Consider the following 27,439-nt stretch of genomic DNA (forward strand, 5'->3'; position numbering starts at 1 on the left):
ACTGGTCCCTCTATGAGGACTGATGTGTGTTCCCTCCACTTCTCTTTCCTGAAGTCCACAATCAGTTCTTAGTCTTACTGACAGTGAGTGCAAGGTAGTTGTTTTGACTCCACTCAACCATCTGATCTATCTCACTCCAGTACGCCTCCTTGTCACCATCTGAAATTCTGACAACAATGGTTGTGTCATTGGTAAATTGGTAGATGGTGTTTGAGTTGTGCCTAACCACACAGTCGTGTAGGAAGCGTAGAGCCGTGAGCTAATTATGCATCCTTGAGGTGCATCAGTGTTGATTGCCAGTGAGGAAGAGTTGTTATTTTCCATCTACACTGTACAATATACACTAATGATTTCAAAGAAAGAAATGAATGTGCTGTATTCACATTTGCAGATGAAACGAGCAGGTGGGTAAGCAAGCTGTAAGGAGGAAAGGAATCTTTCACAGAGAAATACTGATCGGTCACAGGTAGTATTATGCTCAAAAACTGAAGTTGTTCACTTTGTAAGAAAGAATGATAAAACATTATTATTCAAAATCAGAGACTGACAAATGCAACAGCATGAAGGGATTTGGGTGCTTATATGAAAAACTCACAAAGCTAGTATGTGGGTGCAGCAGATAATTGGGAAGACTAATAGAATGCTGGATTTTATTTCAAGTAAGTTGCAGAATAAAAGCCAGGGCATCTCACAGCAACTGAACAAGAGAAGCTGGATAAGGTACATCTGCTGCACTGTGTACAGCTTTAGTCCCCTTATTTAAGGAAAGATGTACAGTATTATCCGTAGAATCATAGAGAAGTATAGAACAGAAATAAGCCCTTCAGCCAATCTAGTCCATGCCAAAACCAATTAAATTGCCTACTCCCATTGACCTGCACCAGGACCATAGCCCTCCATATCCCTACTATCTCTACACCTACCCAAACTTCTCCTAAACATTGAAATCAAGCTCTCACGCACAACTTGTGCTGGAAGCTTGTCCCACACTCTCACAACCCTCTGAGTGAAGAAGTTTCCCCTCAGGTTCCAATTCAACTTCTTATCTTTCACACTTAACCCATGACCTCTGGTTGTAGTTCCACCTAACCTCTGTGGAAAAAGCCTGCGTGTATTTACCCTACCTATACACCTCATAATTTTGTATTCCTCTATCAATAATCTCTCCTCAACCTTCTACGTTCCAAGAAATAAAGTCCTAACCTGTTAAATCTTACCTTATAATTTAGGTCCCCCAGTCCCAGCAACATCCTTGTAAATTTTCTCTGTGTTCTTTCAACCTTATTTACATCTTTCCTGTAGTTACATGACCAAAGCTGCACACAATACTCCAAATTAGGCCTCACCAACGTCTTATACCACTTCAACATTACACCCCATCTCCTGTACTCAGTACTTTGATTTATGAAGGCCAATGTGCCAAAAACTTTCTTTATGACCCTAACTACATGTGATGCCACTTTCAACAAATTATGGACCTGTATTCCCAGATCCCTTTGTTCTACCACACTCCTCAGTGCCCTACCATGCACTGTGTAAAACCTACACTGGTTGGACCTACCAAAGTGCAAAACCTCGCACATGTCTGCATTAAGTTCTATCTCCCTGTTTTCAGCCCATTTTTCCTGCTGATGCACATTCCTCTGCAAGCCATGATAGCCTTCCTCACTGTCTGCTACACCTGAATTTTGATCTCATCTGTAAATTTGCTGATCCAGTTAATCACATCATCATCCAGATCATTGATTAGAGGCATTTAAAGGTGATAATCCCAGATACAGAACATTTCTTGCATTGAAAGCTTATGCAGGTTGGGTACATATTCATTGGAGTTTGGATGAATAAGAGAAGAGCTTATTGAAGTGTAAGGTTTTTAGGAGCCTTGAGGCTTGGTGGGCTGAATGCTGGGAAGATGTTTCTCTTCATGGAAGAGTCTATAACCAGAGGGAATAAGTCTAAGGATTTTGTATCTGAAAGAATTGTGAGTCTTTGGAATTCCTTGCCCCATATTGTAGAAATTGAATCCTTCAATATATTCAAAGCTAAAATAAATAGTTTCTCAGTTGATAGTGGAATCAAGGTAATAGAGATAAGGTGGAAAATGGATGAGGAAAGTTTGATCAGCCATGATCTTACTGAATAGCCAAGCAAGCTCAAGACTCAAGCTGTGGAAATGAATGTTTTCACATTTTCCCATATTGTTTACCAGATCTTTGTTCACCAACTTAACTATCTCTTCGTAGCCTCCTTATGGGCTCTACACAGCTTGCTTTTCTACCTATATTTGTCTCATTAGCAGATTTAGCACTTATACCTTTAGCACTTCTGTCTGAGTAATTTTTATTCATGTCAAAGCCCTGGCACTGATCCCTGAGTTGTCATTGAGACATGGTTGAAGATAAGCAGGACTGGCAGCTCAGTATCTCAGGGCAGTGAGGCAGTGGAGGATGTAAAATAGAAGGTGGCTTTGCAGTGTTAGACAAGGATTGTCAGTGTTGTGTCTGTGCAGCTACATATCAATTAAATAAAAACACGCACTTGGGAGAAGGCTTGAACTGGTGTATTCACATTGCAGTGAGAGAGAGAACAATGTGCATGCATAGTCAACAGATCAATATGTATGCATAGACAACAGTCTATACATAGTGCTAAGGGGAGTCATTGCTCTAAAAGAAATAGTCCATATATTACACCTCCTCCGCCTTTAGATTAATGCAACATAAAACTGTAAATGTAAAGAGCATTCAATTTCCCTTTTACAAACCATATTCAAATAAACATGCTTTCACAATAATGGTCCTTAACTAAATTTTCTATACTAAAGACTCAGTCCTTTGGGTGGCGCTCTGTTTCTTTCAGGGTGGTGCCTCTGGACCTGTGGAGCAGCATCAGGTTTGGTAGGTGTCTTGTCTAAGACAACGTTCTCAGTTTCCCATGTCAGGTTGCATTCAGTGACATGATCATCACTGGGAGGTTAGTCCAGTGGCTGTAATGTGTCTGTCTTCTTGGACGCCGTCAGTTTCAGATGTGTTTGGCTGGACATCCAGTATCTGGTCCACATGACATCTTCATGTAAGATCTCCAACATTCACTGTGTTCATCAGTTGTCCAGTTCTTGTAGCTATCCTACCGGAGTCTGCTTGTCTTCTCAGTAATCTCACACTAGAACTTCCTGTCCAACATCAAAGCTCTTTGCTGATGGCAACTGGTTGAACTGTTTATTCTGCACTTCCCTCCATAAATCTGGTTTCAGGAGGTCAATGTGAGATCTCAGATTCCTGTTCATGAACAACATTGCAGGTGTTTGATTTGTCGTTGCATGAACAAAGTTCTGATACGCAAAAAGGAAGTTGTCCACCTTGGGCGGTAGAGAAATGTCCTCCTTTTGCATAGCTTTAATGGACTTTGAAGGTTTGGATAAACCTTTCAGCTAACCCATTCATCGCTGGGTGGTGAGGAGCTGAGTTGAAATGTCTGATTCCATTTTTCTTCATAAATAGCCTGGACTCCTCTGGGGTTTATTGTGGTCTGTGTTACCCAGCTCCATATTCAGTTTTTCATCAGACACATCTATTGTGAGCCATATGATTTTGTGATCTGCTTCAGTAATACTTTGCAGTTCTAGGCATGACAACTCATGTTTGTCTGAGTCTGTGTTGTCTGAATCTGTTTCACATTTGGTCACTTTACGCATTTGCTTAGTTTTATGTTTGAGAATTTTCACTCAGTTGTGCTTTTTGTCTACCTTGCACACTTACTCTATGTGACCTTGTCTGTGACACTTTCTGTGAACTTTTTCTTTGAACCAACAGTCATTTGCATCAGGGGAGGATTTGCCACATCAATAACATTTTTGGCTTTTTTCACCATTCAGGGATATTTTGTGCATTTCACATTTTAAACTCTTTTTCTGTAGTTCTCCTGCATCCTTTGCTGCAGTCTCTAATGATATTGCAGTGGTCAATGCCCAATCTAAGGTTTGGACTTTTTTTGCCAGTAGCCTCATTTGAGTGCTTTGACTACACATGCCACATACAAGCCTGTCCCTTAATGCACCAGAAAGTCTATCTCTAAAGTCATAGTGCTGGGAAAGTTTGCGCAGTTCTGCAATGTATTCTGAAATGCTTTCATTCTTTGACTGGTTCCATTTGTAAAATGTAAATCTCTCATCTATTACCAGCAGCCTAGGGCTCAAGTCATTTGTAAAATTGTAACTATTTTGTCGAACATCTTGCTTGCTGGATTTTCAGGGGTTACTAAGTTGCAGAAGAAACTGTGCGTTCTAGCACCCATTAAGCTAAGAAGCATGTGGGCTTTCTTTTCCTCATCCATATTGTTCACATTACAATACAGTCGATGTACGACTCCCAGACTTCATTAGCACTCTCAAATTTGTCAGTGTTCCCAGCTGAAGCCATCGTCATGTTACTTTCACTTTACCTTTGCTGGTTGTGCATCTTTCACTGTCTACTGTGCAGTTACTCACACGTGCCTTTGTTAGTGTCCGCGACAGCTTTCTTGGAACTGTTTAACTCTTTCCTCTCACTGTCTCATCCAGAGAATTCACATTGCAGAGAGAGAGAGAGAGAAAACAATGTGCATGTGTAGACAACAGATCAATACCCATTCGTAGACAACCATCCATACATAATGCTAAGGGGAGTCATTGCTCTAAAAGAAATAGATCTATGCATTATAGTCAGCAAAACCAATGAGCTGATTATAGATTTCAGGAGAAGGAAATCAGAAATCGCTGAGCCAGAACACATCAGAGGATCAGAGGTGGAGAGAGCTAGCAACTTTAAATTCCTAGGTGTTATTATTTTGAAGCACCTGGCCTGGGCCCAGCACATAAGTGCAATTATGAAGAAAATATGGCAGCGCCTCTACTTTCTTAGGAGTTTGCGGAGATTTGGCATGACGTCTAAAACTTCGACAAGCTTCTATAAGTGTGTAGTGGAAAATGGATCTCCGGGTTGTATTTGGTGACATTATTTATACTTCGATAATAAAAAAGGTACTTTTACTTTATTGCTTCAATATTGAAGGAGGTCATCCTAGAAGTCTAATCAAGGGAGGTCATGAAGGTAGAGATTCAAAACAAAAAGTGTGTTTCCATTTTGCTGGGGATGTATTATAGACCAGCTTTCAGTCAACAAGTGACAGAGGAACAGATATGTGAGAAAACCAAGAGAAGGTTTTCGCTCACATCCCACTGGGGACTTAAATTTCCCAAATATTAACGGGCTCGGTGGGGGGAGGGGTGTGGGTAAAATTTTTGAGGTGTATTGAGAAGAGCTTTATGACCCACTAGAGTAGACCCACTATGTAGAACATGGTGGAGCCTTACTTACCTTGAGGAATGTAGCCTCAAGCTGGAGAGAGTGTAAGTGGGGGAACATTTTGAAGATAGTGAGCATAATTCCACATATTTCAATGTGGTTATAGAAAAAGATAGTGGTAAACCAGGAACAGAGGCCTTAAATTTTAGGAAAGCCAATTTCATTAGAAAATTGACAGAATCTGACAAAGGCAGGCTAGGGGTGCTGATTTATTGGTAGGCCTGCATCTGCATGGTGGGAAACATCAAAAGGATAAATGATGAGAGTTCAACACGTACATATTCCTGAAAGAATGACAGCCATGTCTAACAAGCTCAGGGAACCCTGGACATCAAGGGATATCAAGGGTTGATTAGAGAGAGAAAAAAGGTAGCATATTCCAGGTATAAAATACTAAATATGGAGGAGCCCTATAGGCAGAAAGGGGTCAGGAAATATAACTAGCCATCAGGATCAAGATAAATCAGTAAATATTTTAGACATGTCTGAAGTAAAAAAAATAACTAGGGAAAGAAGAGGACTCATGGGGACAGCAGGAGCAATCTATGGGTGAGGTCCAAAATGAAATCCTTTCCTTATTGTTCACAAAGCAAATGGATTTTGTAGTTGAAGAACTCAGTGAGCAGAAAAGTGAAATTCCTGTGCAAGTCTCCATGAATAAAGAGGAGGTACTTGATGTCTTAGTGAACTTGAAGGTAACTAAATCACTAGGGTAAATTGGTCTTATCCTAGGCTGCTGTGGGAGTCAGGGTGGCAGCTCTGGCTGAGATTTGTCAGTCATCATGGGCAACCAGAAAGGTACTTAAAGAGGGGTAACTTTGAAGGTATGAGACGTGAATTAGCTAAGATAGACTGGCAAATGACACTTAAAGGTTTGACGGTGGATATGCAATGGCAAGCATTTAAAGGTTGCATGGATGAACTACAACAATTGTTCATCCCAGTTTGGCAAAAGAATAAATCAAGGAAGGTAGTGCACCCGTGGCTGACAAGAGAAATTAGGGATAGTATCAATTCCAAAGAAGAAGCATACAAATTAGCCAGAGAAAGTGTCTCACCTGAGGACTGGGAGAAATTCAGAGTTCAGCAGAGGAGGACAGAGGGCTGAATTAGGAAGGGGAAAAAAGATTATGAGAGAAAACTGGCAGGGAACATAAAAACGGACTGTAAAAGCTTTTATAGATATGTAAAAAGGAACAGACTGGTAAAGACAAATGTAGGTCCCCTGCAGACAGAAACAGGTGAATTGATTATGGGGAGCAAGGACATGGCAGACCAATAGAATAATTACTCTGGTTCTGTCTTCACTAAGGAGGACATAAATAATCTTCCAGAAATAGTAAGGGACAGAGGGTCCAGTGAGATGGAGGAACTGAGCGAAATACAAGTTAGTAGGGAAGTGGTGTTAGGTAAATTGAAGGGATTGAAGGCAGATAAATCCCCAGGGCCAGATGGTCTGCATCCTAGAGTGCTTAAGGAAGTAGCCCAAGAAATAGTGGATGCATTAGTGATAATTTTTCAAAACTCGTTAGATTCTGGACTAGTTCCTGAGGATTGGAGGGTGGCTAATGTAACCCCACTTTTTAAAAAAGGAGGGAGAGAGAAATCGGGGAATTATAGACCGGTTAGCCTAACGTCGGTGGTGGGGAAACTGCTGGAGACAGTTATCAAGGATGTGATAACAGCACATTTGGAAAGCGGTGAAATGATCGGACAAAGTCAGCATGGATTTGTGAAAGGAAAATCATGTCTGACGAATCTCATAGAATTTTCTGAGGATGTAACTAGTAGAGTGGATAGGGGAGAACCAGTGGATGTGGTATATTTGGATTTTCAAAAGGCTTTTGACAAGGTTCCACACAGGAGATTAGTGTGCAAACTTAAAGCACACGGTATTGGGGGTAAGGTATTGGTGTGGGTGGAGAATTGGTTAGCAGACAGGAAGCAAAGAGTGGGAATAAACGGGACCTTTTCAGAATGGCAGGCGGTGACTAGTAGGGTACCGCAAGGCTCAGTGCTGGGACCCCAGTTGTTTACAATATATATTAGTGACTTGGATGAGGGAATTAAATGCAGCATCTCCAAGTTTGCGGATGACACGAAGCTGGGTGGCAGTGTTAGCAGTGAGGAGGATGCTAAGAGGATGCAGGGTGACTTGGATAGGTTGGATGAGTGGGCAAATTCATGGCAGATGCAATTTAATGTGGATAAATGTGAAGTTATCCACTTTGGTGGCAAAAATAGGAAAACAGATTATTATCTGAATGGTGGCCGATTAGGAAAAGGGGAGGTGCAACGAGACCTGGGTGTCATTATACACCAGTCATTGAAAGTGGGCATGCAGGTACAGCAGGTGGTGAAAAAGGCGAATGGTATGCTGGCATTTATAGCGAGAGGATTCGAGTACAGGAGCAGGGAGGTACTACTGCAGTTGTACAAGGCCTTGGTGAGACCACACCTGGAGTATTGTGTGCAGTTTTGGTCCCCTAATCTGAGGAAAGACATCTTTGCCATAGAGGGAGTACAAAGAAGGTTCACCAGATTGATTCCTGGGATGGCAGGACTTTCATATGAAGAAAGACTGGATGAACTGGGCTTGTACTCGTTGGAATTTAGAAGATTGAGGGGGGATCTGATTGAAACGTATAAGATCCTAAAGGGATTGGACAGGCTAGATGCAGGAAGATTGTTCCCGACGTTGGGGAAGTCCAGAACGAGGGGTCACAGTTTGAGGATAGAGGGGAAGCCTTTTAGGACCGAGATTAGGAAAAACTTCTTCACACAGAGAGTGGTGAATCTGTGGAATTCTCTGCCACAGGAAACAGTTGAGGCCAGTTCATTGGCTATGTTTAAGAGGGAGTTAGATATGGCCCTTGTGGCTACGGGGGTCAGGGGGTATGGAGGGAAGGCTGGGGCGGGGTTCTGAGTTGGATGATCAGCCATGATCATAATAAATGGCGGTGCAGGCTCGAAGGGCCGAATGGCCTACTCCTGCACCTATTTTCTATGTTTCTATGTTTCTATGTACCACATGACTGGAAAGTGGCAGATTTAGTTACCCTTTTCAAAGAAAGCTGTGTGGAAAAGCTTAGCAATTACAGGCAAAGAGTCTAATACCAGTGGCAGGGAAATTATTGGAAAAAAATCTGAAGCATGGGATGAGCGATCACCTGGCGAGACAGGAACTAATCGGAGATAGCAAATGTTGCATTGACAAGGCAGATCTTGCGCAAACAGAACTAGATTCATCATGCCCTTTCTCTGTTTTCTTTTAGACTTCTATCCATGCCAATATGTTACTTCCTACAATATGATCTTTAATTTTCCACAATAACCTTAGATGCAGGATCGTATAAAATGTCCTCTGGAAATCTAAGTATCGTACAACTACTAGCTCCTGTATAATCACAGTACATGGCACTTTTTCACAGAATTCCACTGAAATAGACAAACATGATACCCCTTTCACAAAACAAAGTTGACTTTTTCGAGTTATGTTGATTTTTTAAAAGTCCTTACTAGTTAATAAGGAATTCTGGAGTATTAAAAATGAACACATCCACTATCTCAATAGCCACTTCATTTAGGACTGCAAATCAAGGCTGAGAGAGCAAAGAATTACAATTCCACACTCCAGTGCAAACGTAGACATTGTTTACTTTTAAATGTACTCCACATTATGTCAAAACCACAGATAAAAAATGAAGTAAAACGTTTTATGTCTTTGGATGGAAGTTTTTTTTCGTATGGAGGTAGCAGCTGGATGTTCAGATATTCACCATCCATTTTGATGGTGAAGGATATCAGAATCAAAATAAGTTTAATATCTTCGGCAGTGAAATGCTGTGCTATTTGTTGTTTTGTGGTAGCAGTACCATGCTACACATAGTAATAATAACTATAAATTGCAATAAGAAGTACATATTAAAAATAAATTAAGTAAGTAAAGCAAAAAGAGAGGGAAAATTCTGAGGAAGTGTTCATGGATTCATTGTTCATTCAGAAACCTGATAGCAGAGGGGAAGAAGCTGTTCCTGAAAAGTTGAGTGTGTGTCTTCAGGCTCCTGTACCTCCTCCTTCATGGTAACAATGAAAAGAGGGCACGTCTTGGGTGATGGGGGTCCTTAATGATGGATGTCCCATTCTTGAGGCATCGTCTTTTGTAGCTGTGCTGGATGCTAGGGGGACTGCTGCCCGTGATGGAAACATCTGAGTTTAAAATTTTCGGCAGCTTTTGCTGATCCCGTAGTGTGGCCCCTCCATACCACATGGTAATGCAACCAGCTAGAATGCTTTCTGTGGTACATCTGTAGAAATTTGCGAATGTCTTTAATGGCATACTACTTCTCCTCAAACTCCCAATATGTGGTGAAATATAGTCACTGTCATGCCTTTTTTATAATTGCATCAATATGTTGGGCCCAAGATAGATGCTCAGAGATGTTGACACCCAGGAACTTGAAACTACTCACCCTCTCCACTTCTGATCATTTAATTTACTAATCTACTCCATTAGGAAATTTGCTTCCCTGTTTTTTTTCATAGTGGGACTAATTTCCATTCCAATCTGTCACCTTGATCAATTCTGGTGTTGTTTTCTGTACTTGGATCCAGTGGTATGTTCAGGGTTATTGGGGGAAATTCCACTTACAATATAAGAATGCTGAAACAACAGATGAAAATCTGTAACATCTTGGCAGATACTTACACACAAAAGAAATTCTAATCCAAATATTTCAGAACAGATTCACTGTCATCTTTGGTTGTGTTTTTGCTGTTAGGATGAGGCAGTTCAAAAAGCTGAAATTGAAGAAGCCGAAAAAATTTCTGGACAAGTTTAAGTGCTAATAATTCAGGGCATGTTTTGATTTTCACTTGCGAATGTTTTCTTCTGAAGTATTTAGTTATAAGTGTACATGGCATATCATCAAAGCTCACACATTTTATGGTGACAGTTTACTATATTTATCTATTTGTTTTTCTTATGCTTTAAGTGTAATTGTGAAGAATATGCTATTCGGCATGTTGCAGAGCAAAGCTTGACAACTTAGTTTAACACAAATAACGCAAACATACAGCTAGTGCCTGTACTGTTGGAAGTGCCACCAAGTTCAAAAAGAGCAGTTTGGGTACTCTGTATGTCATTGTAAATTGCCATTGTGGGTCCTGGTCTCCGACTTCTTTTTTGGATAATTGAAAATAAATACTGAAGGGCAGCAAGATTTGTGTTAAAATTCACACACACATAAGTACTCACATACAAATATGCATACCTTCCAGGTATTGGAATTGGCCCCACTTTAAAGTGATAAAGCATCTTGTATACTATAAAATAGACTTCTGTTTCATTACTTTATTGGATATAGTGGTTGTGATGTGTCTAGTGTAGTGGGTAGTGCTTGTTGACCTCGTTTTCAGTTTCCACCGCTGGCTAACAGTCTTCCAAAAAGGAGAGCTGAATGTGTAAGTCTCTCTCTGCCAGTGCATAGCAACTCCAATAGCAAGCCGTATGTAGTGCCTCCTCACTGGCGACAGGTGGAAACTGAACTCCTTTCAGCCTCAGGCTGAAATACAGAGGATAGGGAGGAGGTCTGGCTCCTGAACACATAGCACGTAGGCCCGCCAGTATGGGGACATGCCCTGGTGCTCGTGAACCAGATCCTCCGCTATGAGTAAATAGCCTCGGGAGAGACAAAGACTACAGGAGTAAACCCAGAGAGCGAATCCAGACTGAAGCCCCTCAGGTGGCTGGACGTCTTTGAACATCCTTCCGGCAGCTCCTGCAGCCATGCTGGTGCCAAACATATTGCTTCATAAGCGTTCCTTTAAATTACACTGTGAGGTCAAGAGGGGGATCCTGATGACTGGGCATCTCAGGATCTCCATACCTTCCGCCCTTCAGCTCGTGATGGTGATCATTATCGCCCATTGTTCTTTGAGACAGATGGATACCAGCCAGGGTTGGTTGGCGATAACAAGGGTACCATTATATTGTCCATTCTCTCTTGCATTTGTGAAATTGGTAAGGTAAGCTATCTCTGGACAACTATAGCCCTTCGAGTGAAGGTGTTCCCACGCCGTTGCTGAGAAAGCAGCTTTAAGATCTTGATTCAGTGATCATGAAAGAACAGAGATGGAACTGGCAATACTCAGCAGATCTGGGATAACTGGTGAAGCGAGAAGAAATTGTTGTTTAATGTCAGTGATTTTTCATTAAAATAGAGAAAAGCTAGAAGTAAACAGGTTCCAAGATGCAAAGATAAGAAAGAAGGTAGCGGAGAACAACATGAAAGTTCATGACGTATGCCAGTGATATCAAACCTGATTCTGATACTGAAAGTTCAGATTTGGATTTATTTATCACACACTTCGAAACATACAGGGATATGCGTCATTTGTGTTAACAACCAGTGCATCTATGGGTGTGCTGGGGGCAGACAACAAATGTCACCACACATTCCACACCAACATAGCATGCCCACAATTCTCAGCAGAACAACACAAAACAGAACACAACAAAACGCAAGAAGACAGCAGCAAAGCAAGTCTCTTTCTTTCCTCTCACCCAGCCACACACATAGACAGTCTTCTATCTCCAGGACTGATCTCCAGGCTTCCAGCCTTCATTTCTAGTCTCCAGGGTTTGCCCAAAGGGCTTCAACTTGCGAACTTCTGATCAAACTTCAAGCTTCGATCTTCATTATCAACCCCTGGACAAGCTGATGATGGGATGCCAGACTCCAGGCTCGGACTCTACATGCTCATGCCTCCTGCTCACATAAAGAACGTTCTATTATTTGGCAGAAACCAAGAGCGATTGAATGATAGTAGTTATAGAAGGAAACTGAAATTAGGTCTGGAGGAGGTGTGATTGGGGAAAGCAATTATCTGCAAAGACCAAAAAGACACACTGAATGTTGGAAATCTGAAACAAAAGCACTGAAAATGCAGATTACCTGAAATTGTTGTGCTCAGTGTTGAGCCTGGAAGGCAATACAGAAGATAAGAAACTGCTCCTCAAGCTTACATTGTGTTTTGTTAAACCTGTAGCAGGCCAATTACAGAAGTTTGAGAGGGAATGACACAGAGAATTATATCTGGAAACTTCAGTTCATTTTTGCAGACTGAATGCTGCCATTCTGCAAAGTCATTGTCCAATTTACATCTGGTTTTCTTGTACATTAGTGCTACTTCACCTGGAAAGTATTAGAGTCATACAGCCATAGAAAACTACAGCACAGAAACAGGCCCCTCGGCCCATCTAATCTGTGCTGAACCACTTAAAATGCCCAGTCCCGTCAACCTACACTGGAACCGGGCCCTCCATCCCCTCCCACCCATATACCTATCCAAACTTCTCTTGGTCATTGGGATCAAAATCTCTTCCAGCACTTCCACTGGCAGATCACCACTCTCTGAGTGAAGAAGTTTCCCCTCATGTTCCCCTTAAACATTTCACCTTTCACCTTTAACCCATGACCCCTTAGTTGTAATCTCACCCAAGCTCAGTGGAAAAAGCCTGTTTTGCATGTACCCTATCTATACCCCAGATAATTTTGTAAACCTCTATCATGTCTTTCCTCAATCTTCTATGTCCCAGGGAATAAAGTTCTAACCTATTCAATCTTTCCTTATAACTCAGGTCCTCCAGTGCCGGCAACATCCTTGTAAATTTTCTATGCATTGTTTCAATATTATTTACATCTTTCCTGTAGGTAGATGATGAAAACTGCACACAATACTCCAAATTCGGCCTCTCCAATGTCTTATACAACTTCAACATAACATCACAACTGTTGTTCAGGTAGTGAATGGTGAAAGAGAGGTGATAAAGAGACAGATGTGACATCTCATATGTTTGATGCCGTGTGAAGGGGAAATGTTAGTGGAACTGGGAAGTTCAGACAGAGTGCTTTGAAGAAATGATCCTTTCAGAATGCAGATGGGGGAGTGGAAGAGAAGTTGTTTCGGGCAGTTTTACCATTTTAGAAGTGTGAGAAAATTACAGAGGTGAACCTGGAGTTTGGTGGGTAGTTATAGGAATTCGTTTAGGAACCTTAGCAAGCTGGAAGAGAAGACTTTAGTACTCACATTCTGAATGTGGGAGGCAATAAAGTGGGCAAACTAGACACAGCAATGAATAGCTGTTATGTGAAATAATATTTAACAGTGTAACACCTTTATGTAAGGGCAGTAATTGCATCAATTCTAACTGTTTCAATATTACACAGTCAGAGAAAACAATGAATCCCAAAGGATTTGACTGTGCAAGTATCAGAAATATCAAGTGTTTATTTTTTTAATAAATGGCAAGGTTTCGTTTCTTCTGTTAATTCTCAGTGATTAAAGGTAATGGGTTCAAGTCCTGCTCCAAAAGACTAAGCCACCAAAATCTGTATTGCAGAACTTAGGCAATGCTATTGAAAATGCTGAGGCCCCATTTGCTCTTTAACATGATCCCAGTGGCACTATATTGAGGAAGAACAGCAAAATTATCCCTAGTGAGCTGATTAGTATTTATCTCTCGATCAGTACATCTGGAAAAGTTATCTGGATGTGCTCACGCTGCTCTTAATGGGAGCTTGTTGTAGGAAATTGACTGCCAATATGGCGTCATGATGATCCTTCAGAAGTATTTCTTTGGGTTTAAAGCTCATTGAGGCATCCAAAAGCAAATGGAACAACCCTATGTAAATGGGACTCTTTCTTTTTTTCAGAGGTAAATGTCTTTTTCTTGCTATTTCTACTCAAAGCAAGTGAAAACTCTTAGAAGAAATACTCTTCAGCTTGCTAGATGAAACACTTCTGTGATCCACTCAGTAAGGCTGGCATTGTGTATGGAAATTGGTTTGAAACATGTCTCTAGTTCTTGGCTACCTTTTTTTAACCAACCAGCTCAAAATATAACATTGGAAGGGAAAGGCAAAAATGTATTCATAATTATCATTTCCTAACGAAATAGATATCCAAATGTTAGTGCTGCAGTATTAATAACAGTTCTAATCAATTGAACACATTGTGGTTTAGAGCATTTTTATTAAATGTGAGAAGGAAAAAAACTGTTACACAAGGACAATGCATGCACTATATAATTCTTCTTAACAAACAAAAATCCTCTCAAGTGAGCCCTTTGCTATAACAAAAACAAGTCATTGCTGCAGTAATGATTTAGAGTTTACAGCTTTCATTTGTTATATTTCTTCAATAGCCGTTGTGTTGAGATTAACTGCTTAAATGGTTTGCAGCTGTCTGTTATGAATTAGGGGAGTTTAATCAAAGTATTTCTAATGTAGAGTGCAATGATAATACACTGGGGATATACTATTTAAAAGATAATGATGGTTTCAGAAGATCACTGTAGTAATGCTCAGTGCCTTCAGCACCAGATTTGTTGTTGTACTGACTTTCCTTAATGGACCAGTGAAAACCTGCCTAATGTGGGATTGTTTGATGGGACTGACAGAACTGGAATTAGCCCATTGCTGTTTACTGCACACAGCCATTAAGATTAATTGCTGCCAGATAATTTTGACTGTTTTTATCTGCAGGAAAGAAAGTGTCACTAATGGTTTCATAAATTGGGTTGCTACTAATGGTGGTAGAAAGCGACCTGTGCAGCAAAGCTTACTTATAGTGGTTGGTCTCTACCTGCTGATTGGTTATGTTTTACTGGGTAATGGTACAGATCCCAGTTGAAAGATAATACTGTGCGTAAACTCCAGGAAAAGTTTATTTATATTTTTTAATGGAGTTGAGAAATAAAAATAAAATCCTTAACTTTCTTTTAGAAACTTAAATGGGTTTGTAAAATGCTCCTCATAACCTGAGGCATACCCCAAAACGATAATGTGCCATATTGACCAGATCATAACCAACAGTTCTTGTGAAAGCCTTAAAGGGCTCAGTCTCTAAAAGCATCCGGATTTACACTGTGCCATTGTCAATCTGAGATAAGCTAAGTGCTAGATGTGAAAGATGGTAGCACATCATCTCGTGCTATTATCTCAAAGCTCAGTCCTGACCTTGGGTGTGACCTATGTTGCATGGATGAAATCTGTGCAAAGTTGAGTTTCCACTTTGTGCCCCAGTTTCCTCCCACATCCCAAAGTCGTGCTGAAGATGGTAAATTATGTGTCAATGAGAGTGAGCGGCAAAAGATTCAAAGGGAAGTGGATGGGCATGTGAGAGCGAATAAGACACAAAGCCATAAGGAAATAGAAGAAAGGGAATGCAAATGATAGGATTAATCAGCTAGGGTCCAACGTGGACACAATGGGCTGAATAGCCTCCTTGCCGTGAAAAAATAACACATAAATAATTGTGCAATCCCGTAGCAGAGCCTAATCACTGAGAATTCCACCTCTGTGACTCTGTGGCCGGATGGAATTGGAAAGGTATTCATTTGATTGAGGATTCCCAAGCTGGAAAGTAGGAAGGAAAAAATCAATCATTTATTCTTTTACCTGTTTAATTTGATTTTAATGCTCCAATTATTTACCAGCTTTTTAATGCATTTTAATAAGTAAGTCTGGGTCATTCTGTATCTGAAGCTCAGACCAGATTAACCAGCAGCAGTGCCCTCCTGTCCATATTACACTGTTCTAAAAATGGAGGGCAAACTGCAGACCTGGGAAGTGAAGCAGGCACACCTCAGGTATTGGGTGCCAAAGCTCCAACCCCAGAACAGCCCAACAGTATTTGACAACTCACTTTGAAACTGTTTTGAAAGGTTTCTGATCATCAATGGTATATAAAACTAGTCAAGTAGATATAAATAACTAAAAGAAAAATAAATCAGTAAACCAAAATCAAAGCTAATGTTAATTCAACATCTCCACAGATAGGAAATAATCATAACTATTTTAATGAAGTAAATAAACTGCTTAGTTATATATACTCCTTGCATTTCACTTTCATTGTAATCAGTGGAACTCTATGTACAATGGTGAGAACAACTGGTGGCCAATACCTGCACATGCATTTTCAGCGTTGTGATATAAAGGAAATTCTCCACCTATCTATTTTGGTGATATTGATTGAGCAAGAACTTCAACTGTTCTTTTTCAAAGAGGGGCCACGGGATCTTTTAGATCTACTTTAGGAAGCAGATCAGTTTAATATTTCACCTTAAAGGGTCTCTCCAACAGCATAGAATCCTTCAGGAAGTCCTGGTCCCTGTGTTGATCTGAATAGTGTCCCTGAGTACGTCCATAGATCCTGCACATATTAGCTAGTGGGGATATTTGCAGGCATTTTTAACCTCTCCATGCTTTAATCTGTGAATCCCGTCTTCCTTATCATCCTGGTACCTAATAAAAAAACAAGCTAACATACCTTAATAGCTCTGACATCCACCATTATGAAGTTCTTCAAGAAGCTGGTCACAGACAGTCATAACTCCTGTCACCCAGGCAACCTCAACCCACAGTAATTTACCTACTGCTGAAACAAGTCCATGATGGACACCATTTCCCTGGCCCTACACTCATCCCTGGCATACCGTATCTGGACAGTAAAGACATCTATATTAAACTATTGTTTATTGACTACATAAGTGCCTTCAATCCTATATATTCCAAGCAAACTCATCTCCAAACTCCTCAACCTGAAATTCAAAATGACACTATGCAAGTTGATCCTGACTACCTGATCAAAAAAGCACAATCAGTAAGGATAAGCAACACACATCAAAGTTGCTGGTGAACGCAGCAGGCCAGGCAGCATCGCTAGGAAGAGGTACATTCGACGTTTCAGGCCAAGACCCTCCGTCCTGACGAAGGGTCTCGGCCTGAAACGTCGACTGTACCTCTTCCTAGAGATGCTTGAATTTCCAGCATCTGCAGAATTCCTCGTGTTTGTATCAGTAAGGATATGTAGGGACACCTCCACCATGAATATCCTCAACAGTGGTGCCCAATATGGCTACCTACTCTAATCTTTGTACACTCACAACTGTGTGACCAAATTCTACTCTAAATCCATCTGTAACTTTACAGATGATACCGCCATAGTGGAACATGTCTAAAATAGTGATGTGTCAGAGAATACAGGAGGGAGATCGAGAGCTTAGTGACATGACAACAATCCTTCCAACCAGCTCTATTCAACTTGTACACCTTTGTTATAATGTGTGCTACCCAAATGATATGGTTCAGTAATTCACAGCCTCCTGAGTCAACAAGCGTAGGGAAACAGTATAGACTTCTGCTAATCACTATGCCCCTATCTGTCTTGGACATTTAATTCCGTTTCTTCACTTTTGGGAGAAAACCCTGAAACCTACTGAATAACACCATGAAACTGCCTTCAACACATAGGTTGCAGCTATTCACAAAGAAGACCCAATGTCATATTCTCAAGGGCAATGAGAGTTGAGAAAGAAATTCATGTACAGTCAGCATATCATAAAAATGAAGGGAAAATGCAGGTTATATTATATTATATCTACTTAAGCTCACAGTCCAAAACTATGTAATTTCCGTCATGACTGTACTTGGGTATTGTTTTCATTGCAAAGACATATGGGGAAAACATGCAAACATTTATTATTATTATTATTATTATTGTGATGTTAAGAAGTAAGATCATGACTCTTCACTCCTTAATCATGAAGAAGAGGATCCTTTATCTCTACCTCCATATTCAGTATGCCTGATACTGAACAGTTTAACGCAAACACTGGGTCCCAAGGTTAACATTTAGGTCTAAATTTGGAATAAAGTACCTGAGTATGTGTTTCTGTGTGATGGGAGTCTGCATTACATTTTGCTCTTCCTAACAAGGCCTCTGAAAAAGGTCCACATGGGAGATTGGTCAAGAAGATTCAATCATTTGGCATTCAGGCTGACATAGTAAAATGGATTAGAAATTGGCTTCACGGGAGAAGCTGGAGAGTGGTAGTAGATTGTTGCCTCTCTGACTAAAGGCCTGTGACTAATGGTGTGTTGCAAGCTGTTTGTCATCTATATCAACAATCTGGATAATAATGTAGATAGATAGACAGATAGATAGATAGGAACTTTATTGATCCCAAAGGAAATTACAGTGTCACAGAAACATTACAAGTGCACAGATATAAATATTAGAAGAGAAGTAGAAAGAATAAAAAACAAGTTATCACAAACATCCAACAGGAGGGGGGAGTCATTACTTCCCCGGCTATAGGTTGACTCATTATAGAGCCTAATGGCCGAGGGTAAGAATGACCTCATGTAGTGCTCTTTGGAGCAGTGCAGTTGTCTTAGTCTATCACTAAAAGTGCTCCTCTGTTCAGCCAAGTTGGCATGCAGAGGGTGAGAAACATTGTCCAGAATTGCCAGGATAATTGATAGAGGTATACAAAATTATGAGATAAATTATGAGTTATAATGGGTGACTTCAATCTACATGTAGACTGGGTGAACCAAATTGGTAAAGGTGCTGAGGAAGAGGATTTCTTGGAATGTATGCGGGATGGTTTTTTGAACCAATATGTCGAGGAACCAACTAGAGAGCAGGCTATTCTGGACTGGATTTTGAGCAATGAGGAAGGGTTAATTAGCGATCTTGTCGTGTTAGGCCCCTTGGGTAAGAGTGACCATAATATGGTGGAATTCTTCATTAATATGGAGAGTGACATAGTTAATTCAGAAACAAAGGTTCTGAACTTAAAGAGGGGTAACTTTGAAGGTATGAGACGTGAATTAGCTAAGATAGACTGGCAAATGACACTTAAAGGATTGACGGTGGATATGCAATGGCAAGCATTTATAGGTTGCATGGATGAACTACAACAATTGTTCATCCCACTTTGGCAAAAGAATAAATCAAGGAAGGTAGTGCACCCGTGGCTGACAAGAGAAATTAGGGATAGTATCAATTCCAAAGAAGTAGCATACAAATTAGCCAGAGAAAGTGTCTCACCTGAGGACTGGGAGAAATTCAGAGTTCAGCAGAGGAGGACAAAGGGCTTAATTAGGAAGGGGAAAAAAGATTATGAGAGAAAACTGGCAGAGAACATAAAAACGGACTGTAAAAGCTTTTATAGATATGTAAAAAGAAAAAGACTGGTAACGACAAATGTGGGTCCCCTGCAGACAGAAACAGGTGAATTGATTATGGAGAGCAAGGACATGGCAGACCAATTGAATAATTACTTTGGTTCTGTCTTCACTAAGGAGGACATAAATAATCTTCCAGAAATAGTAAGGGACAGAGGGTCCAGTGAGATGGAGGAACTGAGTGAAATACATGTTAGTAGGGAAGTGGTGTTAGGTAAATTGAAGGGATTGAAGACAGATAAATCCCCAGGGCCAGATGGTCTGCATCCTAGGGTGCTTAAGGAAGTAGCCCAAGAAATAGTGGATGCATTAGTGATAATTTTTCAAAACTCGTTAGATTCTGGACTAGTTCCTGAGGATTGGAGGGTGGCTAATGTAACCCCAATTTTTAAAAAAGGAGGGAGAGAGAAACCGGGGAATTATAGACCGGTTAGCCTAACGTCGGTGGTGGGGAAACTGCTGGAGTCAGTTATCAAGGATGTGATAACAGCACATTTGGAAAGCGGAGAAATGATCGGACAAAGTCAGCATGGATTTGTGAAAGGAAAATCATGTCTGACGAATCTCATAGAATTTTTTGAGGATGTAACTAGTAGAGTGGATAGGGGAGAACCAGTGGATGTGGTATATTTGGATTTTCAAAAGGCTTTTGACAAGGTCCCACACAGGAGATTAGTGTGCAAACTTAAAGCACACGGTATTGGGGGTAAGGTATTGGTGTGGGTGGAGAATTGGTTAGCAGACAGGAAGCAAAGAGTGGGAATAAACGGGACCTTTTCAGAATGGCAGGCGGTGACTAGTAGGGTACCGCAAGGCTCAGTGCTGGGACCCCAGTTGTTTACAATATATATTAGTGACTTGGATGAGGGAATTAAATGCAGCATCTCCAAGTTTGCGGATGACACGAAGCTGGGTGGCAGTGTTAGCAGTGAGGAGGATGCTAAGAGGATGCAGGGTGACTTGGATAGGTTGGGTGAGTGGGCAAACTCATGGCAGATGCAATTTAATGTGGATAAATGTGAAGTTATCCACTTTGGTGGCAAAAATAGGAAAACAGATTATTATCTGAATGGTGGCCGATTAGGAAAAGGGGAGGTGCAACGAGACCTGGGTGTCATTATACACCAGTCATTGAAAGTGGGCATGCAGGTACAGCAGGTGGTGAAAAAGGCGAATGGTATGCTGGCATTTATAGCGAGAGGATTCGAGTACAGGAGCAGGGAGGTACTACTGCAGTTGTACAAGGCCTTGGTGAGACCACACCTGGAGTATTGTGTGCAGTTTTGGTTCCCTAATCTGAGGAAAGACATCTTTGCCATAGAGGGAGTACAAAGAAGGTTCACCAGATTGATTCCTGGGATGGCAGGACTTTCATATGAAGAAAGACTGGATGAACTGGGCTTGTACTCGTTGGAATTTAGAAGATTGAGGGGGGATCTGATTGAAACGTATAAGATCCTAAAGGGATTGGACAGGCTAGATTAGGAAAAACTTCTTCACACAGAGAGTGGTGAATCTGTGGAATTCTCTGCCACAGCAAACTGTTGAGGCCAGTTCATTGGCTATGTTTAAGAAGGAGTTAGATATGGCCCTTGTGGCTACAGGGGTCAAGGGGTATGGAGGGAGTTCTGAGTTGGATGATCAGCCATGATCATAATAAATGGCGGTGCAGGCTCGAAGGGCCGAATGGCCTACTCCTGCACCTATTTTCTATGTTTCTAAAATAGGGTGAATCTGTGCAGGCTTTTTCCACTAAGGCTGGGTGAGACTAGAACTAGAGGTCATGGACAAAGTTCCTTCTAATTTTTTATACAGCTGCGCAGACTAACCATTGCTCTAAGCTGGAAAATTTTACACAGCCTGAAAACTGAGCAGAACTTTATTACAAACCCATTGTCTAGTAACACCGTCAGATTAATTTTGCATTAATTTTGAAAGATCCTCATTAGATCATCCAAATGGTCCACTTCTATTCTGTTTATGGATTTATATTTGATTAAATTCATAAAACTGCATCCAAGTTCACAGTCAGTACTAGAAGCTTGAAGTGGTCCAATGATATCAAGCAGAATTGACAATTCTTCAAATTCTTCATTTCTAAGCATGTAGTTCAACATATCAGTGGCTGGCAATTTATTAACAATAGCTACTGATTTCCATTCTGTGTTTATTGTTACAATTTATAATGTTTTATCTTGAAACACTGTCAATATAAATGTGTTAAAACTCTAAAATGTTTCAAAGTAAAGATTTAGGTAATTTATTATTTAGAAAATGTATGAATTATATTCATTAACACAATTAATTACAGGGTATTTCACAATTATATTAGCACAAAGTTCAATATTATATCATAATTACAAAATTATATTGGCAAAATTTCAAAACTATATTAATATTATAGAAGGAAGTTTCTAGCTGTGCAGTAATGAAGACTGTGTGCACAGGAGCAATTCATTTACTGTGCGGCCACACACCCGAGCAGTTTAGAGGAAACACTGGTCCTGGGTAAGGGTGAAGGGTGAAATAATAAAGGGGAACAAGAGGGAGAAATTCTTCACTCAGATGGTAGTGAGAATGTGGAGCAACCTGCCAGTGGAAGTGGATGTGGGTTCCGTTTCAATATTTAAGAAAACTTTAGATAGGCGCATGGATGGGAGGGGCATGGAGGGCTATGGTCCGGGTACAGGTCGGTGCAACCAGGCAGATTAATAGTTTGGTATGAAATAGATATCCAAAGGGCCTGTCTCTGTGCTGTAGTGTCCTATCACTCTATGACACTGTCATTTCTCTTTTTAGATAAACACTGAAGTGGTTTAGGTTCACTAGTTTATCCCATTATATGCATGCAAATAAGTATGAATGGTTAACTTTGTGTACGACAAATGCAGTTCATAATTAGCAAAGGTTGTCTTGTGTGTGAATGTTTGTGTATGTGATACTTTGTTGTTTCCACAATGGCGCTGGCTCGGTGAGAAGCATATTTGCTGCTGAATAAATACCGTATTAAAAATAATATTATGTTGGTATTTTTTCCTCTTTATATGGGCTGCATTATTATGTGAGAAATTTTCATTCATTCATAGTGTTGCTTATGGCCTTATCAGCAGGCAAGTCATGGAACATATAGCATTACATGTCCCTTAGCTGAAAATGAAAGTCACACTTATCCTTGCAGAGGGTGATGCTGTAAGATTAATTTTGGTACCTGTCCAAAATCTATAGCATTTTTCTCACTGCAAACTGTTAAGTCCAGGAGTATGGTCACAGAGAAAATGTGGCAATAATAAGGTCACATTCTACCATTAATGATAACCAGAAACAAAAGAGAATCCAGGGCACATAAGAAAATTACTGAAGTATATAAATGCAGTAAACCCTTGTTTATTAGATTTGGGCATCTGGAATTCTCATGTAACTAGTAATTTTTAACAAAAGAATGTTAAACAAGTTTTACATTAACCAAGCTTAGCCTTAAAATACAGAACAATTGTGTAGAACATTGCTATTTATAAGGATAAGCAAGTAATATATACTGCAATTCAATAATCTATTTCAAGATTATGCATATTTAGGTTTTATTTTTGAACAAGTCTCATGCAACCAGTATATTCTTGACAACAGCATACCAGCCCATCCCTCACACTCAAGGATACTAGATAGCAGAGAGAATAGAATTTTAGAATAATCTCTTCCCAAGCAAATAGCTATAATACTGTAATGGATCTGGTTTGTTATTACAAACATCTACTGTATTGTGAAATTTGCTGTTTTGCAATAGTTCAATACATAAAAGTGATGTAATAATAAAAACATATAAAAATAAATATTGCAAAAGAGAGCAAAATTACGAGGTAGCGTTCATGGGTTCAGAAATCTAATAGTGGAGGCGAAGAGGATCTTTCTAAAATGTTGAGTATGCATCTTTTGCTTATGAACTCCTCCCTAATGGTAGTAATGAGAAGAGAGCATGTCCTGTGTGTTGAGAGTCCTTCATTATCTTTTGAAGATGTCCTTGATGGTGGGGAAGCTAGTGCCTTTGATGGAGCTGAGAGATTAAAAGAAACTTTATTACAAACATTTATATTTGAGTCAATCAAAAATGTTAAAAGCAGTCAATCTAGTGGTAAGCCTGCTACTCTTCACCTAGAGAAATTGTATACACTGCTCAGTTTTTCTTTATCTTCCATGTGACTATGAGTGCAGGATAATGTAGATTGAAGATAGAAAGCTGAAGCTGACAATTTAAATCCATTTCTTCTATACCAGAGTAATATGATACAGTTTGTTTACAATTTTCTTTTTATTTAGTCCTAATCTCACATGGCGAGATGTGCAGCACCTGATTGTTCAAACCTGCAAAATCACTGACCCCATGAACAAAGGCTGGAAGATTAATGGAGCAGGCTACCATGTTCATCACAAGTAAGAAACCAATTCATGAAAGATTTTGTTTGTGGAGTTGTGCTTCATATATAAGGAGTAGCAATATGATCAGATTTGGTTGATTGAATTGGAGATGACAATAGTGAAAAAATACCATTAGACTAAAAATGCTCTGGATAATAAATTCAAAATACTAAAGGGAAAAAGTACTCAATGCTGCTTGAAGCAACATAACTGTTTTCTCTATTAATTGCAAATGTTATCTACATTTGAATATATGTTTGATTAAAATGCTTAGGTTTCCAACGTTATACATGTTTTCCTGTTGAAATTATTAAAGATTTCTGTCTGTGAATGAAACTATTTCCTGCAACAGAACCAAAATGATTTTCTTTAGATTTAACTATGCTCATATGTTTTAGCTTTATGACGAGAAGTGACTGGTTTTGATTTCTCATTGCCCATGGGTTAAACAATGGAAGGCTGTGACATAGATATTTACCATCAGGAGAAAGTTACACTATCACAATAGGAATCTCAGGCAGGTCAAACAGGATATGAAGACTGAAGCATTCAACTGTTGTTGCTAAAAGTAGCTCTATGAAGAAGAGGAGGAAGTAATGATAAAGCATGTAGTCTGGCATTAGTGGTTCAAAAAATGCAGCAATTTATAATTAAGGAAGTAGTAACTAGGAAAGTAATAAGAGTACTGGGCAAAGTGAATGTGGATTTTAAAAAGAAACTCACATTTGACACACGTGTTGAGGTTTTTTGAAGCTGTAAACAATGGAAGATATAAGAACAAACCAGTATATTATTTGTCAAGGCCTTTCAGATGGTAGCACAGAAAAGAATTGTTGAACAAAATTAGAGCACATGACATGAAGTTAATTTATGGATGCAGATTCAAGATCGTTTGAAAAAAAGAAAACAGAAAGAACACACAAATCACTTTCAGGTTGGAGAACTGCTGTGTGATTAGCAGGGCAAGCAGAGATCAATGCTGAAACCCGGGGAACAATGCACCTGTAATTTTGATAAGGTGATCAAATGTTACATTTCTATGTTTGCAGATGATACAGAGCTAGCTGAAGGTGTTGGCTGTGATGAGGATGCTCAGGAGCATCAGAAAGATATAGACAAGATAGGTGACTGGGCACTGACATGGCAGATGGCATATAACGTGGGAAAATACTGGGTCATCCACTTTGTTAGAGAAAAATAAAAAGTGAACTTTTTTTTTATTAGGCGAAAACTTTTCTGTTCAAAGGGACCTGATTTCTACTTGTACATGAATCACTAAATTTTAATAGGCAATTTCAGCAAGCAGTTACGAAGGCAAAGAGTTTGTTGGCTTTTATTGCACGTAGATTTGAGTGCAAGAATAGAAATGTATTGTTTTAATTAAATGGAGCCCTGCTGAGACCACATTAGGAATATTGTGTAGAGTTCTGGTCCCCTACCAAAAATATATTTGTGATAAAGGGAGTGGGGAGTGTAGGAAAAGTTTACTAGATTTTAATTCCTGGGATGTTAAGCTTCTCTTATAAGGAGAAAAAAAGCAGGTTGTTCCCATACCCTCTTGAGTTTATGAGACTGAATATCAATTTTATTGAAAAATATGAAATTCTAATGGCAGAAGATGCTAAGTTTCCTTTAGATAGTTATTATCCTAATGGGACAACTCTTCAGAAGAGAAATTGAAACAAATTCCTCACCAAAAGGGTAGCAAAGCTTGGGAATTCTCTTCCTAAGGAAATAACTAACTGTGACAGGAGTGTAAGTTCACCGATTGATTCCTGTCATGGCAGTGTTTGCCATATGATGGGAGGGTCAGCAGAGTGGGCCTATATCCTCTTAAACAAGAACAGAAGATGCTGTACTCAGCAACCCAGTCAGTACCTGTGAATAGAGAAACCAAGTTCAGAATCAGAAAAGAATTAGGCTTGTTATCACTGACATAGATCATGAAATTTGTTGTCTGTGGCAGCAATAGAATGCAAGCTACAAAAACAATTGCTATAAGTTCCAATAAAAATTAAAATAAATAAATAGTGAGGTAATGTTCATGGGTTCATAGACCATTCAGAAATCTGATGATGATGGCAAAGAAACTGTTTCTAAAACACTGAGTGTGCATCTTCAAAGTAAAATGTATTGTCAAAACACATACAAGTTACCATGTTCTACCTTGAGATTAATTTTCTTCCAGGCATTTACAGGGAAATAAAGAAATACAATAGAATTTACAAAAAAAAATACACCAACAAAGACTGATGAAATAAGACAAACTGTGCAAATAAAAAATAATGCTGAGAACATGAATTGTGAAAGTTCCTTGAAAGAGAGCCTGCAGGTTATAGAGTCAGTTCAGAATGGTTATCCTTGCTGGTTCAGGAGCTTAATGGTTGTTGGGTAATAACTGTTCCTGAACCTGATGGTATGGGACCTAAGGCTCCTGTACCTCCAGCCTGATGGTAGTAACAAGAAGAGAGCATAGCCTGGATGGTGAGAGACTTTGATGATGAATGTTGCTTTCTTGTGACAGCATTCCATGTAAACGTGCTCAATGGTGGGAAAAAAGTCTCATCCCGAAATGTCAACTGGACCTCTTCCTAGAGATGCTGCCTGGCCTGCTGCGTTCACCAGCATTTTTTGCGTGTGTTGCTTGAATTTCCAGCATCTGCGGATTTCCTCATGTTTGTGTTTTTAAATTCAATGGTGGGAGGCTTTGCTTGTGATGTACTAGGTTGTATCCAGTGGAAGCCGTTTCCATCCCTGGGCATTGGTGGTTCTATACAAGGCCATGATGGATATACCAGGCCAGTCTGGATAGCTCCATTGTTTGTTTATAGAAATATACCTAAGTGTTTGCTGACGTGCCGAATCTCCACAAACCTCTAAGGAAGTATAGGCACTAATTTTGACTAATTGAGACTTTAGCAATGTGAAGAAGGCATGTCTTGGACAGTGAGGGTCCTTAACGATGGATGCCACCTTCCTGAGTTATCTGCTATCTGAAGTAGTCAATGGTGGGCAGACTTGTGCCTGAGGTGGAACTGGCAGAGACTACAACTCTCTACAGCCTCGTTTGAACTCTATGCATTTTGACTTAAGTTCAAGACCTGTCACAGGAAACATGATAAATGATTTTTGTCCTGAAATATTACCTCTGTTCTTCTGTCCAGTGATGTTACCTGATCTATTGAATGTTTCCAGCAGTTTCTGATTTTGTTTTTCATTTCCAGCATTTGCAGTTACTTTTATTTTCATGCTGTATCCCATTGAGTTTAGGGGAATGAAATATAAAACACTTCAGGAACTTGATGGGGTAGATGTAGAGGTGATGTTTCTCCTGGGTGGGATGTCTAGGACAAGCTCTCATAATCTCAACATTAAGTGTCTGCCATTCAGGACAGAGATGAATTCCTTCACTTAGAGAATAGTGAATATCTGGATTTTTCTCCTTAAAAGAACTCTAGAGGCTTAGTCACTTTGCATGTACAAGGCAGAGGTCAATAGCTTTTATTGATACTGAAGGAATGAATCATGGATGTGAAATTAGTGCAGGAAAGTGGCACTAAGCTAAAGGATAAACTGCAGTCATATTAAATGGTGGTACAAGTCCAGGGGACTAATGGGCTGCTCCTACTTCTACTATTTTTGTTATAA

General features: G+C 39.9%; 1 protein-coding gene across 2 annotated transcripts in view; it reads left to right on the plus strand.

Annotated features, from left to right (window-relative positions):
- The window catches only part of LOC134349540 (PC3-like endoprotease variant B), a 797,797-nt gene that overhangs the window by 535,761 nt on the left and 234,597 nt on the right, over positions 1-27,439 (plus strand). For both annotated transcript variants that reach the window (XM_063054023.1, XM_063054024.1), the window contains exon 13: positions 23,693-23,806. In XM_063054023.1, coding sequence (XP_062910093.1) covers positions 23,693-23,806 — 114 coding nt within the window. The remainder of the gene's footprint in view (positions 1-23,692; positions 23,807-27,439) is intronic.

This window comes from Mobula hypostoma, chromosome 7, assembly GCF_963921235.1.
Source record: "Mobula hypostoma chromosome 7, sMobHyp1.1, whole genome shotgun sequence".
NCBI classification, from domain to species: Eukaryota; Metazoa; Chordata; class Chondrichthyes; order Myliobatiformes; family Myliobatidae; genus Mobula; species Mobula hypostoma.